Source organism: Ambystoma mexicanum, chromosome 5q (assembly GCF_040938575.1).
Source record: "Ambystoma mexicanum isolate Mex_15411 chromosome 5q, UKY_AmexF1_1, whole genome shotgun sequence".
In the NCBI taxonomy this organism is placed as follows: domain Eukaryota; kingdom Metazoa; phylum Chordata; class Amphibia; order Caudata; family Ambystomatidae; genus Ambystoma; species Ambystoma mexicanum.
The window spans coordinates 816,386,107-816,401,936 of NC_090933.1; the positions used below are offsets into that span (position 1 = coordinate 816,386,107).

A 15,830-nucleotide genomic window follows, 5' to 3' on the forward strand; every position below is an offset into this window, starting at 1 on the left:
TCCCTTGTACAATCGAAAGTCCTTGACACATTGCAGAACTTTTGATATTGTGAAACAGGCGTTTGCGCCCGGCTGAGGGGAATGCAGTGCGAACTGTGATGGTATGAAGCCTGCACTTGCCGTAGGCTAACAGAGTGCCCAGCAAGAGGATATCGCCCTTCGGAAGTCTCTGTTGAGATTGGCAGGTGCTCTGGTTCATCTGAGCCCGACTGAGGGAGGCTGACGACTGAGAGAAAGATCGGAGCCCTGATGAGGGGGATCCAAGGGTGAAGGGTTATCACCTGACATAAAGGTTAACAGAAGGAACTGTTTTGTTGTTATGGCGTCCCAGGTCCTCTTAAGCAGGAGACTTTGGATGAAAAGAGACTTGGGCACAGCAGGCCCTGATACTGAGAAAAGGAACTGTAAGCTCATTCCAGAGAATCCCATTAGTGTGCTGTGCTTGAGAGTCCCACCTTGTCCTGTGCTAAAAACATGGGGAAGGGAGACCCCAGCTATAACATCCTGACTTTTAATTTTGTGCACACTTCTTTCTTTTCTTGTGAACATTATCCCACACTCTTTTGTAGCATAGCGGTAAGGATTGGCAGTAGGTTATTTTAATATAGACCCTTTTTATTTAACTAGACTCTACTAGTAGCTTTCTCACATCTTAGATTTAGGTTTAGATTAGGCGTTTATCTCACCCATTTTACAGTTTAATAAACACCCTTGAACTGTGATCACTTGTGTCTATCTTACTTTGATGCAATGCCTTCCTTTATGTGGTGTCAAATTTAGGATCTGACTCAATTCAAAACATCAGTCAAAGAGTTTATAGCCCCTCTTTTGCCATGTAAAAATCAAAAGGTTTCGATATCTGTAGCAGTAGGGAGGCTGTTATCCCCCCTGGGAAAAGAGGAATGATTCCTACCGATTGGTTTTGATACCCCCACGTGGGTGTTAAATATGGTTGGCCCCAAAATCTGGCCTAGCATGGAAGTTCGTATAGACGTCTTAGCAGACGTCATCGATCTGCCTTCCGGGGAGACGTAAAGGTTCTCTTAAAGAATGATGGTGAAATCCCATTAAGGACGTTGTGCGGATAAAATTGCTTAAGGGATTTTGGAAAGGGTTCCATTTCCTCAGTTTAAAGAAAGTGAACCAGACGAAACAGAAAGAGGTACATTAGGTTTTGGGGAAGCTTAGTAACTAGTTAACATTGAAGAAAAGAAAGGAGAAGAGCCTACCATGTATCCCGACTGAGCCTTCATCCAGCAAAATGATCCAGCTCTCTTGAAGCTTTTTTACAGGCTATTCCAGAATGAGAAGGTATAGAGAAAAAAGCCCCTTTTTCTTCTTAAAGCAGTGGTTGTTATATAGAAGAGAAACATCTGCAGAAGGCTTAGTGAAGACGCAGCTAGTTATCCCCCAAGACCCACCACAAGGTTCTACTGGAGATTGTGCACTCCCATCTTACTGGAGGGCACTTAGGGCAATCCAAAATTCAAGCCCATATCAGTGGGAGGTTTTACTGACCAGGTATCCATGCTGACATCAAAACCTTTGTTCAAACGTGTGACCTTTGTCAAAAGACCAGCATGCACATCCCACTACCTCACCCTCTGAATACCATATCAATCATAGAAATCCCTTTTTCAAGAATCTGAATGGACATCATTGGACCTTTAGAAACATCCTGATTAGGTAACAAATATATCCTTGTAATTCTTGACTATGCACCCAGATACCCCAAAGCCTTCCCGATGTGAATCAAAATCACATAACAATCCTTAAACAACTCCTACCGTATTTTTCAAGGGTCGGCTCTCCCAAAGAAATACTAACCGATCAAGGTTCAAATTTTATGAGCAAGCTTATGGCAGAGGTCAAATAGATGCTCCATATTTCCACCTTACGAACCTCTGTATATCATCCCCAAACCGATGGCTTGGTGGAAAGATTAAATAAAAAATTAATCCTATGGAAATTGGTAGATAAGGACGAGAAAGACTGGGACCGGATGATCCCTTTGGCACTATTTTCAATAAGGAAAACCCCTCAGGCCTCTACAGTATTCTCTCCATTCGAACTACTGTATGGTAGAGAACCTTGAGATGTCCTGGACATGCTCCGGGAAACCATGGAAGGATGAGAAGAGGCACCCATTCCCATCTCGCAAACTGCTACTAGAATTCAAGTATATATGAGACTTTTTCGCGATCTAGTCCGCACTCATATGAAAACACCCAGAGTCAGCAAAAATCCACTTATGACAAGAAGGTGAACTTAAGATCGTTTTCTATAGGACAGAAAGTACTGGTCCTCTTGCCCACCTCAGAAAACAAACAAGTGGCATGGGCCCTATGAAATATTAGAACAAATGAGAGCTGGCACTTATAAAGTAGCCCAACCGGACAGGAAACAGAAGGTCCATTTGTATCACGTAAATCTCTTAAAAGAGTGGAAAGAGAACCCATCAGCCACTCATGCCAAAGAGCTATCTATTCAACAACAAGAAGATCTGAAAGATGTAATTACCTTATTTCCCAATGTATTTTCAGAAAAAACAGGAAGATTAAAAGGCACTTACCACTATATTGGAAGTCCTAACGGGAAAAGTGGTTCATTTAAAACCATATCGACTCCCAGAAGCCCGGAAACAGATAATGGTTGAGGAGGTAAATAAAATTTTGAAAGATAATATTGTCCCGTCTTCTTCGAGCCCTTGGTCCTACCCTATCGTGTTGGTCACTAAACCTGACCGTTCCTGGAGTGTGCTGTGTTCGAGAGTCCTGCCTTGTCCCGTGCTAAAAACGTGGGAAAGGGAGTCAGAACAGCCTGATTTATAATTTTGTGAACACTTCTTTCTTTTCTTGTGAACATTATCCCACATTCTCTTTTGTAGCATAGCGGTAAGGATTCGCAACAGGTTTTTCAGTATAGGCCCTTTTTATTTGACTAGACTCCACTAAGACTATATTATTATTATTTGATGGTCATAGCTTGCTCCCATCTTAGATTTAAGTTATGATTATGTGTTTATCTCACCCACTTTACAGTTTAATAAACACCCTTTCGCTGTGATCACTTGTGCCTGTCTTACTTTGATGCCATGCCTTCATTACAGGGCACACATCGTCGGGGAGCTGCAGGCCTCCCCTTGACCTATACAATTTGCATTCCCCGTGTGGAGCTGTGGCACCAGGCAAGGCCAGATGTTTGATGCTTGTTATGAGGGTCAAATACATGTCTAGTGCAGGCCTTATGAGAGACCTTGATAGGACCCTGCCAGAGAAAAGGTCCCCTCAGCTCTCCTCACAGTTTTTGGCAGTGAAAAGGTTCGATGTGCAGCCACGGGCTGCACCATCTAAATATGCAACCGCAGGAGGGGTATAACATTTTAGCATGTTTCTCAATTAAAGTCCAGTGTCCCCCTTTTGGGTCACAACCAAAGTAATCTGTTTGGTGATAAATAGCCAGTCAGGTAAGTAGTCAGATTTTCTTTAATGGTGTCCAGTGGGTGAAGTGTTTTCAATTTTAAAACAGATAATGTATTACATTAAGTACAAACAGATGTACATTTATGTACTAAAAATCAAAATTTTACACATTACATTTGTAGCTCGCCTGTTTCAAAGTTGTAGATCTCTTTTGTCTGTGTTTTATTTACATTAAATGTGAAAGAGGGCTTGACATTATATTTATTTTGCCTAATGGTACCATTGTTGATTAAAACTATATATGGTGTTATATATTGCCAAACAGTAGTCAAGTGTAGATTCCCTCCACTTGTATTTGTATTTATTATTCATTTGTATTTATCAATGTATATAGCATTTGAAGCCAACATACTTTACATGAGAACAGCAATACAAACTAATTGGAAAAACAACAATGATTATTGATCCAAAGACAGAAGAAATGTTTTAAGAGGAGTACAAAAGGAAGAAAAAGTGGTGAAAGACCAGCTTTCTAGGGCTAAACCGTTCCAATGCTTGGGTGCTAATAGCAAAAAAGCACGTAAGGGAAATGGGGCACAGGGAGGTTTAAGGACAGTGAAAAAGTGAAGAGATTCAAAACTAACAGACTGGGGCAGGTCATAAATACATTTTAAAAGGATGTTTAAGAAATTATAGAGTAAGCGTGAATCAAAGGTAAGCCAGGAAATAGATTTCAGTGAATAGAAGACATTTTTGAATGGAAAGACAAAAATGAGTACAAACAGCAGAGTAGTAGACATATTTTAGAGGGGCAGGCTTGTAGTGAGAGAGACCAGTTAATAATACAGAGCAGTAGTAGAGAAGTGATAGCACTAGAAATGAGATTAAGAGTTTAACAGCTTCAAAAGACAAGAAGGCACATGTTTTATGAATGTTATGAAGAGGATAGCTACAAGAGCGAGACACTGAAGAAATATGTTCCTTGAAAGAAAGAGAATCATCAAAGACAACTGCAAAATTTAATGCAGAGTGTCTGATAGGAATGGCTAAGAGTGGGAAAGAAATGGAAGCAGCAAAAGAACCAGAAGAGACAGAAGAAGCAGGGGAAAATAGGATTTCCATCTTGGGTGCATTTAGGTGAAGAAAGTGTGAATGCATTCAAGTTTATATAGGCAGGGGACAGGAAGGGGTAGTTGAATAAAGAGAGTCAGAGAAAGTAGAAAATGTGAACAAGATTTGTGAGTTGATGATATAAAAATGACCAAATAAACAAATAACTTAAAGAATCGAGGAAGAGATGCAGAGGGAAAAAAGGGGAACAAGAACAGAGCCTTGCGGAACACGCAATAGGAAATTTTTAAGAAATGATAACTGCCCAAGACACTGAGAAAGAACAAAAGATAGGATGGGAACCACCAGTGAACCAAATACGAAACTTCCGGAGATAGAGGATTTGACATTAGTAAAGAGTGATCAATAGTATCAAAGGCAGCCGATAAGTCGAGAAGAATAAGAATAGGATAGTGTTTTCCATGAAAAGAGCACAGAATAGCATCTGTGACCGATGGAAGGTCAGTTTCAGTGGAAAGAAGAGGACAGAAGGCGTGTTGAAGTGGAGAAAGAAGGGAGTGGTGGACAAGATCGGAAGAGACCTGAATGTAAACAATGCGTTCTAGGATTTTGGATAAGTATATTAGAAGAGAGAGAGGACTGTATCTAGAGGGAATAGATACATCAAGAGCCCTTTGTAAAAAGAATTGGTAGTATAGCAGCGTGTTTGAAATCAGAAGTAAAGATCGAAGTAGAAAGAGAAATATTCAGGAGTGCAGTAAGAAAAGGTATTAGATATGGAAAAATGTTATGAACAAAAGAAGTGGGAACAGGGTCAAGTGGAGATGCAGTAGGGTGTGCCCGGGAAATAAATTGGACAGTATCAGAATCAGAGAGTGGACCAAATGAGGAGAAAAAAGAAGTAGTGGGTGAGGACTAGGTAGTTGAACAGTTAAAAGGATTAGCAGATGAAGAAATCAAAGAACAAAGATTAGACACTTTTTGAATAAGTAGAGTGCTAAGTCAGTTAGAGAAAGGACAGACAAACAGGAAGGCTCAGACAGAGAAGAAGAAAGAATGTGAATCAGAGGCTAGAAGAGACAACGGGGATGAGGAGAGAGAGTGAGAGAATAAGGTCAGAATGCTTTGTCACATCCCAATTGCAACAGCACGTCACCACAAGCAACCTACTCAACCCTTCCTAATCTGGCTTTTGACTTGGACACAGCAATGTGACCTCTACACTTCACATCTGATGACCTTCACAACATCACTCACAAAGGACACCCCCAGCCCTACAAGAACTCCCCGACCACGTTGCAGCCTTCGACACCATCCACGACACTATTCTACTGAAAGTCCTAGCCCACAGGATGAAAGTCTTAGGCATCGTCCTTGACTGGTTCACTTCCTTCCTTACTGACAGGACACACTTTGTCTCCATGCCCCCTTTTTGATCTGACACCACCCCGGTCAAGTACGGAGTATCTCAAGGCTCCTCCCAATTTCCACTCCTCTTCAACCTATGTGTTAAATCTCTTGTAGAGACACATAACAACCACAACATCCATTTCCATCAAGATGTAGATGGCACACAAATATACTTTAAAATCTCATCCCCTCAACAACTCCACACCCTCAAAAACTGTCTCTCCACTAACACCATCTGGATGACCACACACTTCCTCAAGCTCAACCCTTCCAAAATAGAATACCTCCTCATCTGCCCCCCTAGACACAAACCCAAACTCACCCCCTTGATCAAAGAACTTGCCACAGACAAACCATAAATATCCCTCTCCGGGCCTGTCAAATCCTTTGTCTTCAGCATCGGCCCCCACCTTTCCTTCATGCACCACATAGTTGCTGTCACCAAAGCATACAACCTATAATGATAAAAGAACAAGTATAACTACACCTCCTATGAAAGATCAGACATGTCCTTCATCCTAACAACATCTGCACTGCAGTTCAAGCACTGGTTCTCTCCATGCTGGACTACGTCAATACTCTCCTCACTATACTCCCCAACAGCACTGTTGCCACACCTGCAAGCCATATTGTGACGAATCAACTTCCAGGGTTCCAGTGGTGAATATCAGTTTCTAAACCATCAATCAGCCCCACACTTTTTGTACATCAGAAGGGATTCTAACAGATTGGAAACACAAGCAAATTATAAACCTCCTTGTCCAACTTTAGTAACGTGGACAGAACGGCAGAATTATCTCTGCAAGACCGTGGATGGTTGGTTAGTTGCAACACAGAGAAAAACTAAATTGTTACCCAATGATGAAAGGGACTGTCCAGTGAAGGTTGTATAAAAATATCTTCTTTATTATTATCACAAAAGACAGTTCTAGTACACTACAAAATACAACCCATCTGTAAAGGAATGCAGAGGACAGTCCATTTCAAGAAGGAAAAGGGATGCACTCTGGATACTGACAGGAGGCTAGTCAGTAAAGTAATTAATCGCAATAGTTCAAGGATACTTGGTTTCAACACAAAGGGAGCAATGGGTTGTAAAATGTCACTAGGGGCCTCCAGAGAAGGTTCAGGGAGACAGAACCACAATGTACCTTGTGCTTGTAGAAGTTCATGGGGCTCAACAGGGTTGAGTCGGTTTCAGGGCACTTTGCAGCTTCTGTGACAGAGTTCAAGACTGGAGACAGCTGCGGGTATCAGGTGGCAGGAAGTTCGGCGAGTGAGACTGGATGGATGGCTGCAGGCTGGCCTACACAGCGGCACGGGTCAGGAATCGTTGTCTCACTGCTGGTCTAGGCTCGACGAGCTAGAAAATGTCCTTTAAGGTGGACATCGGTAGATGCTTGTCGATGCACTCCTCCTAGCTTCTTCACTGGGCTTGTGTCATCCTTTAAGGCAGATGGTCCAAAACTCAGGTGAGTGTTGCAGGCAATTGCCTTGTCCTTAGTTTGGTTCAGAGACTCTCTGGCACTTCAGATCTAGGAAGCTTGCTACAGAGCCTAGCAGGGCACACTTTGTGCTGGCTGGGAACTGGTTCTGGAGCTGCTAAAGGGTCCTCTGGATTCAGTATGTCTGTCTGTTCCCTAGGAGATGTTTAGGGGAGGGTTCTTGCTTCCCTCTTGGAGGTCCTGGCCTTCTTTCACTGGTAGAAGATGTAAATCAGATTGTACCTTCAGCCAGGATCCAATGTTGAGTTATTCTTGCTATTCCTTGCAAAGTCTTCAGATGATCTGCCAAAAGAGGGGCTCAGCCCTCTTTTAAAGCCAAATGGGCCACAGTGATTGGTGTACAGTAAGCCTGTCTTATTGAACCAATCATGGGTCCCCACCAACAATCTCCTGTATGCATGAGGTCATAACCCAAGTGTTTTGTAACAGAAAAGGTAAAGGGGTGAAAACGTGTAGTACTAAATCCCACTTATCTTCCTGTCTGTCGGGGATCAAAGGGTCTCTCTAGTTAATGGAGCTCTCTGTGGTTCCTGATTAAAGCAGCAGGTCTCCCTTGAAACTGCGCCGAGAACAGACTTTCTGTCTCCATCAATCCACATACGTGTACATTCTGAATGGGGTCCCCTTCCAGGGATGACTACTGTCCCATACATGACAGTTCACTGCCCTTGATACTGAGGGGCAGGAGCTGGCTTCTGGTTGACAAAGTGCATATCCAAGGTTGTTGAGGTTTCCTGTCCCTTTTGTTAGTCCTGAGAGCAGGCCCCCCATGGGATGTTTGAATTAACTCTGATTAGTGTACGAAGCTGCCACCAGCAGAGCTAACAAAAGGATGGGGCGTATCCACTGAACCTTTGTTAGTTAATTGGGCTGGCCATGTCAGGAGGAGGTTTTGCCCTCCCCTTTCTGAGATGCCTTAATGTACCCTTGGCTGTCATATCCCAACTAAATATGACAAGGGGGGCGGCGCCTGTAGGCTGTGTCCACCCAGAGTACACAGGTCTATGTGGATGTTGTGTGGTGAGCATAGGAAAATGTGTGCGGATTAGCACCACACATTTTCGAGAGGTTCATCTACCATCATTCAATTTCTTTTAACATTTCAAAAAACCCAGGAGAGCGCACACCCACCGCGCGGATAGTCGAATTCCTCACACATACAAAATGCAGCAATTAAATAAGAAATTATACTCACAAACAAAATAAGGAAGACTCGTATCATATATATGAATACCCAAGAATGTGGTCATAATGTAGTATGAATAAGCATCAGACCGCAAAAATGCTAAACAAAGCAGGTATGAAAGTGGACAGCTGATTAATTTAATAGAAATGCATGAAAAACCATATTCCAAAAGTCACTACACATATCTCAATGTATGCTCCATTACACATTGAATTGCAAAACACCAGTGTGTGTGACAAAGTTACCACCACCATATACAATGTACATCATAGCCTGTAACTCTTTCAGGCTCAATCACACTATGGTAGAGACAAGGACCAACTAGTGTTGGCGGGGCAACAGCAATATATGGCCGCCTTCCTCAGGGTCAATTTCTTTCATTACAACATGTGATGAATTTCACAGCAGTAACTTGGTATGTTCGATATTATGATGCTTGTGTGCCCCTCAGCCGCACCAGCCAATGCAATCACGGCCATGGTCTTAGGTTTTCTTTAGTATGTGCGTAACTGGGGAGGACTTCTCTGTATCAGTGACATTGGCATCAAAGAAATGCTGCCTGCATACAAAAAGCAGCAGCCATACTCATCGTCCAGCTACAAACATTCACACGTCACCTCACTTCCCTCCCATCTTCAGTGGCTACCCATGCCCCAGAGAATTACCTTCAGCGCATTTTTTTCAAAGCCATCCACCAGAAAACCCATCTAATGGTCACGAAAAACTAAAACTCATCACCCACACAACCAACAGACAAGCAAGCCAGCATCTGGTACATATTCCACTCTGCAAACTAACATGCACACAAAAGCAAGCATTTACCCACTGGGTGCCCAGGGCATGAAACATCCTCCCTCTTCACATCTGCACTGCATCCTCCATCATCTCTTTCAGAAAGAGCCTCAAAACATGCCTGTTGCCCCACACATAACCCTGCCCCTGTATTTCCCGAGTTACCATTTCTCTATGCTAATTTTCCTATAATATTCTGAAAATATTTTGTAACTTCAGTTTCACTTCCCACCTTTTCAAACTTTGAACCTTTTCAGGCGCTCCAAGACCCTCTGGGTAGGGCCAGCACTGAACAAGAATTCCAAAAAACAAAATAAATAATGAATAATATTGGCAGAGGGTGTATTGCTCCCGCTTGTGAAACCATAACCCTTCAACGCATTTGGTGAAGAAAGGTGCATGCTATAGATACATCAGGGATAAAAGGTAGTTTATTTAACTAGCGCCTACAGGTACCAAGTGATATAGGTCGAGTCAGGTAGTATAGCTCAGTGGCAACGTGCTTGTTTTGGAAGCAAGACAACGCACAGCAACAGAGGTTTGAATCTCGGGTCCGCGTATTAAGCACTTTAAAAATAACCAATTATAATTACAGACACTGCACATTCTATAGACACCAGTGATCTCACAGCCTATACACTCCCTGCGATACAGTCTAAAGAATTCCACTACATGCTAATGACTTTTGGCACTGCTTGCTTCCCCACGTTTTAGAAACAAAGTAATACATAATGTTTCTGTCCAGCACAATCATTGTATTAAGCTTTCCCCAAAAGTATACAAAAACACAAGTGACACAGTACATAGCCAATGAGTATTCATTTCCCTCGTGCCTGCTATGGGCACCCAGTGATTCAGTTGTGTTTCTCCAATACAGGCTACATGTAGTCTAATGAAGAAGCATATATTCTCCCTCTGCGTTTATGAATCAAACAGTGCCTCAGTAAAGATGGCTTCTCGCGCGCCATGAGCACCCAGTAGCACCGCCTTACACTGCAAGTCCCGCCACGGTACAGAGGCTCAGCACGGACTTCGCTGTCGCGTGCTATAGATGCCAGTGTTTCGCAATAGAGAGTTTCCCCACAGGAAAGAGGGGGAACTGGATGCAGTGTGCATTGTGCTGTTGCACGATAGGCACCCGTGAGATATTGGCGGTGCTATAAAGGGTGCACCCCCACATTAAAGGCATTCATTCGTTTGCTCTCCAGCATTCTATAGACAATACTACACTGAATTGACGCCCATTAATTAGTTGTAATGCCACTGGTCTAGTATTCATTGTTCACTCATATGCTAGAGGCACCAATATTATGTGAGAGATTGATGTTTTATACTCTAAAAAATAGTTGCGTACAGTACATATATCTCTCTTATCGGCAGGCTATTATTGATCACCCAATTCGCTATGGATACCACTGACACATGGTATGGTGTTACATATTATAATGTTTGCTGTATTGGATGCGGAAGCCAGTTTTCCAAGAGAATACCTTTTCCCTTTATGGTCCAAAGCCCCCGACTGTGCAATATATGTGTGTCCTCCATACGCTATACGCTAGTGGTATTGGTAGAATTGAACGTGTTCGCCTATGCGCTAGACGTGGGCGCCAGTGAGACAGGTTGCTTCTTGTATGCTCTGCAGAATCCAGGATCCCCGTTCTACTCCATGGACTCCACTTGACAGAATGCAATATTTCCCAGTGCTCGTGCTTTCAGCCTCTAGTGGGACCATCTACAAGCACCCTTGTATAAATGTAAATGCACGAGTAAATTCCGCGTATACTATATGGATCATTGTTCCACCGCCCTCCAGTGCCCAGGCGTATGTTGCCCCTGGCTCTATACCTGGCTACGACCCGGGGGTCGAACTTGGCCCTGTAGCGCGCCACCTTGCTCCTGTGGATCTGCTCCCGGCACGGGACAGGTGCGGCCGGTGTCCGGGGCTCGCAGTCTCCTCCCAGGCCCCAGAAATCGCCGCGGAGGAAGGCCAGGGCCCCCGGCGGCGGCTTGAGAGGAGGCTCCTCTTCCCCCCAGCCGCAGATGCGGGGCGCCCGGCTGCACCACACCACGGTCTTCACCAGGTCGGCGCAGGACTTGGCCGCCTTGGGCGAGGGCTCGGGCAGCACCTTGCCTGCACCGCAGCCCATGGCCGGGATGGAAGAGGGAGCGGACCTGTGCGGAGCTGCTCCAGCTCTGTTGGGGAAGAGGGACGAGAAGAACCACAGGGAGCGTCGAGAGGGGCGTCATGGCAGCGCCCTCCCCTCTGGAGGCCTCTCCACCCGCGGGTTATCCATCTGCCATTCTTCTTCCACTCCTACTCACCCCGCGCTCCCTCCCGGCAGTTGCTCTCTCACGCGAGGCACAAGGAAGGTGAGCGTTGAGTGCAGTGAGGAGAGCTCGTGGCCCGGTTCCCCACAAAATATCACACCAGCAGTGTTAGTGAATATTTAATGTTCTCACTTGATATGTGCAGCCCCATTACTTTTTAAAACCTACACGGATTGAGGCTTGTTTTGGTGTTCTGCTCAGAGCCGTTGAGTTTGTATTGTGTTTCCAGATTGTTACCACAGTTATTTGTCTCTGAAAAACGTGCCATTGATTGGTTGACAAACATAGAGTGCTGTCCAATTCCAAGATTGTGCAACAAGTCCAGCTGATTACAGGGCTCCAAGCTTTGCTAAATCTCCCAAAAATTGGTGGGGTGGGAAGACATCAGAACTTTCACAAGCTTTGGGAACATATTAGAGCCAGGTAAGTGAGGGGTCGATCATTTCTGTTATGTAAGTGCAGTGGTAGAACATCTGGCAAGACAAGTAAAGTAATTTAGTTGCATGTGTACAGTAAGGGGAGCAATAGCATTGTACTAAGGGTGGAGCCAAGTGCTCCATTCCCATGTCCCCTCCTTGTTGCCCTTTGGGCGCTTTGAAATACAAGTTACTTGTTGTATAAGCGCCTTACAAATGCACAGTAAATAAATAAATAAGACGGTACCAGGATCAAGTGATTAAGGAGGTATCAGGGGCCAGATTACTGGCCCACCCTTAGTCACAATCTAACCACTTACCATATGCAGACGTGTGGGATCCGGCCGATACAAATGGGTCGTCCCTTTGTGGAAAACTTTTGCCAGTAGATCCACAGCTGTTATCCTGGCACCTGAACCGTAGTGCACACAGAGTTCTTCCTGTTTGCTTTCATAGACAAACTAGACTTATTTTACTTCTCTCATCAAGTTCCTATAGGGGCATGGAGGCGCTGCTAAAACCGCCATTGCTCATTCCCTGTGTGCAGGCAGTTCGTTTCTGGACACTCGCAGCTTCCTATGGACCTGACCACAGCTTCTGTTCGGGCAACCAAGAAGTCTGTTGGCTCAGACCTTTATTCAGACCCTCCAGTTTATAGCGATTATGCGATCCCGCAAATGCTGCGAAAACGGCAGTTTTGCGCAAAATGCCGCAAAAAAGGCCGTTTTGTGCAAAAATTGCAATTATTTTTACATTTTATTTTAGTAATTGCAAAAATTACTGTTTTAAAAAAAAAATAATACTCAGGGTGACAGGTTGTCAACTTTTTTTTACACAAGTAATGAAATGCGCTAACACATCTCATCACTTGCGCACCAAAAAAGTGTAGCCCAATCCACAAGGGACACATGAATGGGCACATTTTATATGCGCGCCCATTCAGATGGCCTTTTTCACCTCCTTGATCAAATAAAGTGGCGTTTCTGTCAATTTAAAAGCGCATCCCTCATTTCCAAGCAAGATGCACTTTTAAATGTGCAGAAATTGTAGGCAACCCTATGCGCACGGGATGTGATGCTGCCACTGCATGACAGGGTCTTTCCTGACCCTGTCATGCATTTCTTTTAAGGTATGAACCGCTGCTGTGCCGCTTGCATTTCTGTTCCTCAAACAGGATAAAAATGCATTTTTTGGGTTGCATTTTACAGCGGCAGGCACCTGGAGGGCCTGTCCCTGTGAAAGGCGCTAGGAGCTTGCAGAACACTGTCGGGAGAGCAATTCTATTCAAAGTACTGCCCATTTTGATGACAAAAATCTATCGAATGTTACAATTTGACCTATTTCGTCCAGTACTATTCGATCAATTTTTATAAATACTGAACATGTGTTGCGGGGTTGTCACCCGCTCCCCATGTTCAGTATTTTTGGTCTAGGGTGGTTGCAGAAGCGTTTTCCCCTTTTTCCTCAAAATTGGAGCCGGGGACAAAAAAAAAAGAAAATAACGAAAAAGGGACCCTGCGGAGTCAGATCCGACCCGCGTTAGAGGGAAAGATCTGGCACCGCAGGGTTGCAGGGGAAGTGGCAGCGACCAAGCAGTTAAGTAGGGGAGGGGTGGGGTGGTGGTGAAAGGTACATTTTGGGTTGTTTGGCTGAAGTGCAAATCAATTTGCATCAAAATTGACTACGGTCAATTCTGCCGCAAATAATTACGCTTCGGTCAAACAACCCAGAACACCATTCAAGGCAGCTGGCCAGCGCACAATTTGCGCTACAGCTCAAGCCTGTGGAAATGCGCCCGTCACCTTTGAGAATAAGGTGACCTGCTCATTTCCAAAAATGGGTTGTCTAAAAATAGCATATCCTCCATTCTTTTTTTAAATGCCCCATTATTTGAGGAACTGGGTCAAAATCTACATTTAAAAAAAATAAAAAAATGGTTACACTATGAAAGAGGGAGAGTGATGGGTGAGATGTGAAGTGATAGGCAAGAAAGCAAAGGGAGAGCAGTGGGTCAGAGGAGGAAGCACTGCACAAGAGAGCAGAGGAAGCAGTGATGCGGTGGGCCAGAAATCTGAGAGCGAGCAGAGGTACAGAAAGTAGAGGGAGCGTGTGGTCAGTGAGCAGGAAAGCAGAGAGGAAGCGGTTGGCCAGAAAGAGGCAGAGAGCTGCAGATTGGGAAAAAGGATGAGGGAAGAGTGTAATAGAATGGGAGAAAGGATGCAAGATGCAGAAGCAGCACAAAAGAATGAAAGACTGTATATTGCGGGAGGAATTGTAGAGTGTATGGTGTGAGTTGGGAGTATGATTTGGAGTGTGGCAGGGGCTGGGCCGTGCAAATTGTGACTTGACAGTGTGACATAGCACATGAGTATTTGTATGACAGAGTGAGAGGTTAAGGAATGTAAGTTGTGATGGAGAGTTGGTGAGATGTGTGTTGGTGAGAGGTGTGTGGGTGTTTGGGGGATCGGAGAACATAGAAGGGGAATATTTTCAGCATTACAATTGATAATGATCAATTTAGTTAATATTATTAAATAGTTCAAAGAAGGTAGCAGGTGCTCCTCTCCAGAAAGAACATGGCATGATAACACGTGTATGGGGTTGCTTTTGGTACTCTTGTTCAGAGAGGAATTGCCATAGCGTTTCGGTGCTGGATTGCCCATGTGGGAAGGACAAAGACTGATATGCAAATGGATATTTCCCATCTGTGAAAGGTACAGTGAGCAAAAAGCATGTGCTGCAAACTCTCATCTCAGAACAGGTTATCATGCCATGTTCTTTCTGGAGAGGAGTGCCTGCTACCTTTTTTGAAATACTATTAAATAGGCATGAACATTAAACCAGAAATGTAGCCAAATCAAACACTGTTCTGCCAAGCCAGAGACATCTGGGACTCTTCCTATTAAATTAATACAAAAGATACATAATAATGATACCCTGGCTCTCTTGTAGCCTTGCACTCTGCCTATTTCCTGCAATGTGGCAATCTTACACCCTCCAGTTAATACAAAATGTCCCGCAAAAATGCCGCAATAAATAAAGGTTTGTGCCGCAAAATTTGCCATTTCATGCCGAAAAATTTGCCATTTCATGCCGCAAAATCCTGGAAGGTCTGTTTATTTGCTGATGCAGCGACCACTGCTCCCCTTTCCGTTAACTCCTCAAATGACTTTGGCTTGGTCATCAACTAGTGTAGCTATTCACACAATTGCTATCCATTGGTGGAGATTTATCAGATTTTGCTTAGTATTGCAAGGCAAACTGGCAAAGCTATTTCCCTGTGATCCAACTGGATCTCCCTCCCACCTGGCCATGATTTCCAAGATGCCGCAGCAGGAAAAACAAATAAAAACAATGGGCCTCATTACAAGTCCGGTCATAACCGTGCTGGTAAAACCGGCAGGTTGGTGCTGGACTTGTACATTTTACTGGCACCTGGCTTGCCGGTAACACTGGGGTATTCCAACCCTACCGGTCCGGGAAGTCAGGCGCCGGTAAAATGTTGTGCCCCATTCCCATAGAGTCCGATAGGAGTGGGGACCACGGAAGCACCGTTATTAACGGTGCCGGTGCTTCCGTGACATTCTGCCTACCGTGGCCTCTCTGCCCAGCAGGGTCACACCTGTTGGGCACAGCGGCTCCGACAGGCAGACTTGAACTGTGACGGGCCGGAAACAACAGTGCCTGCACCGTTTCCGGC

The 15,830-nt window shown here is 44.4% G+C and overlaps 1 protein-coding gene across 1 annotated transcript in view; it reads right to left on the reverse strand.

The window, feature by feature from the left end:
• PSKH2 (protein serine kinase H2) overlaps positions 1 to 11,697 on the reverse strand; it is a 427,454-nt gene extending 415,757 nt beyond the window's left edge. The window contains exon 1 of the mRNA XM_069621299.1: positions 11,232 to 11,697. Coding sequence (XP_069477400.1) covers positions 11,232 to 11,533 — 302 coding nt within the window. The 5' untranslated portion in view covers positions 11,534 to 11,697. The remainder of the gene's footprint in view (positions 1 to 11,231) is intronic.
• Between the last annotated feature and the right edge of the window lie 4,133 nt (positions 11,698 to 15,830).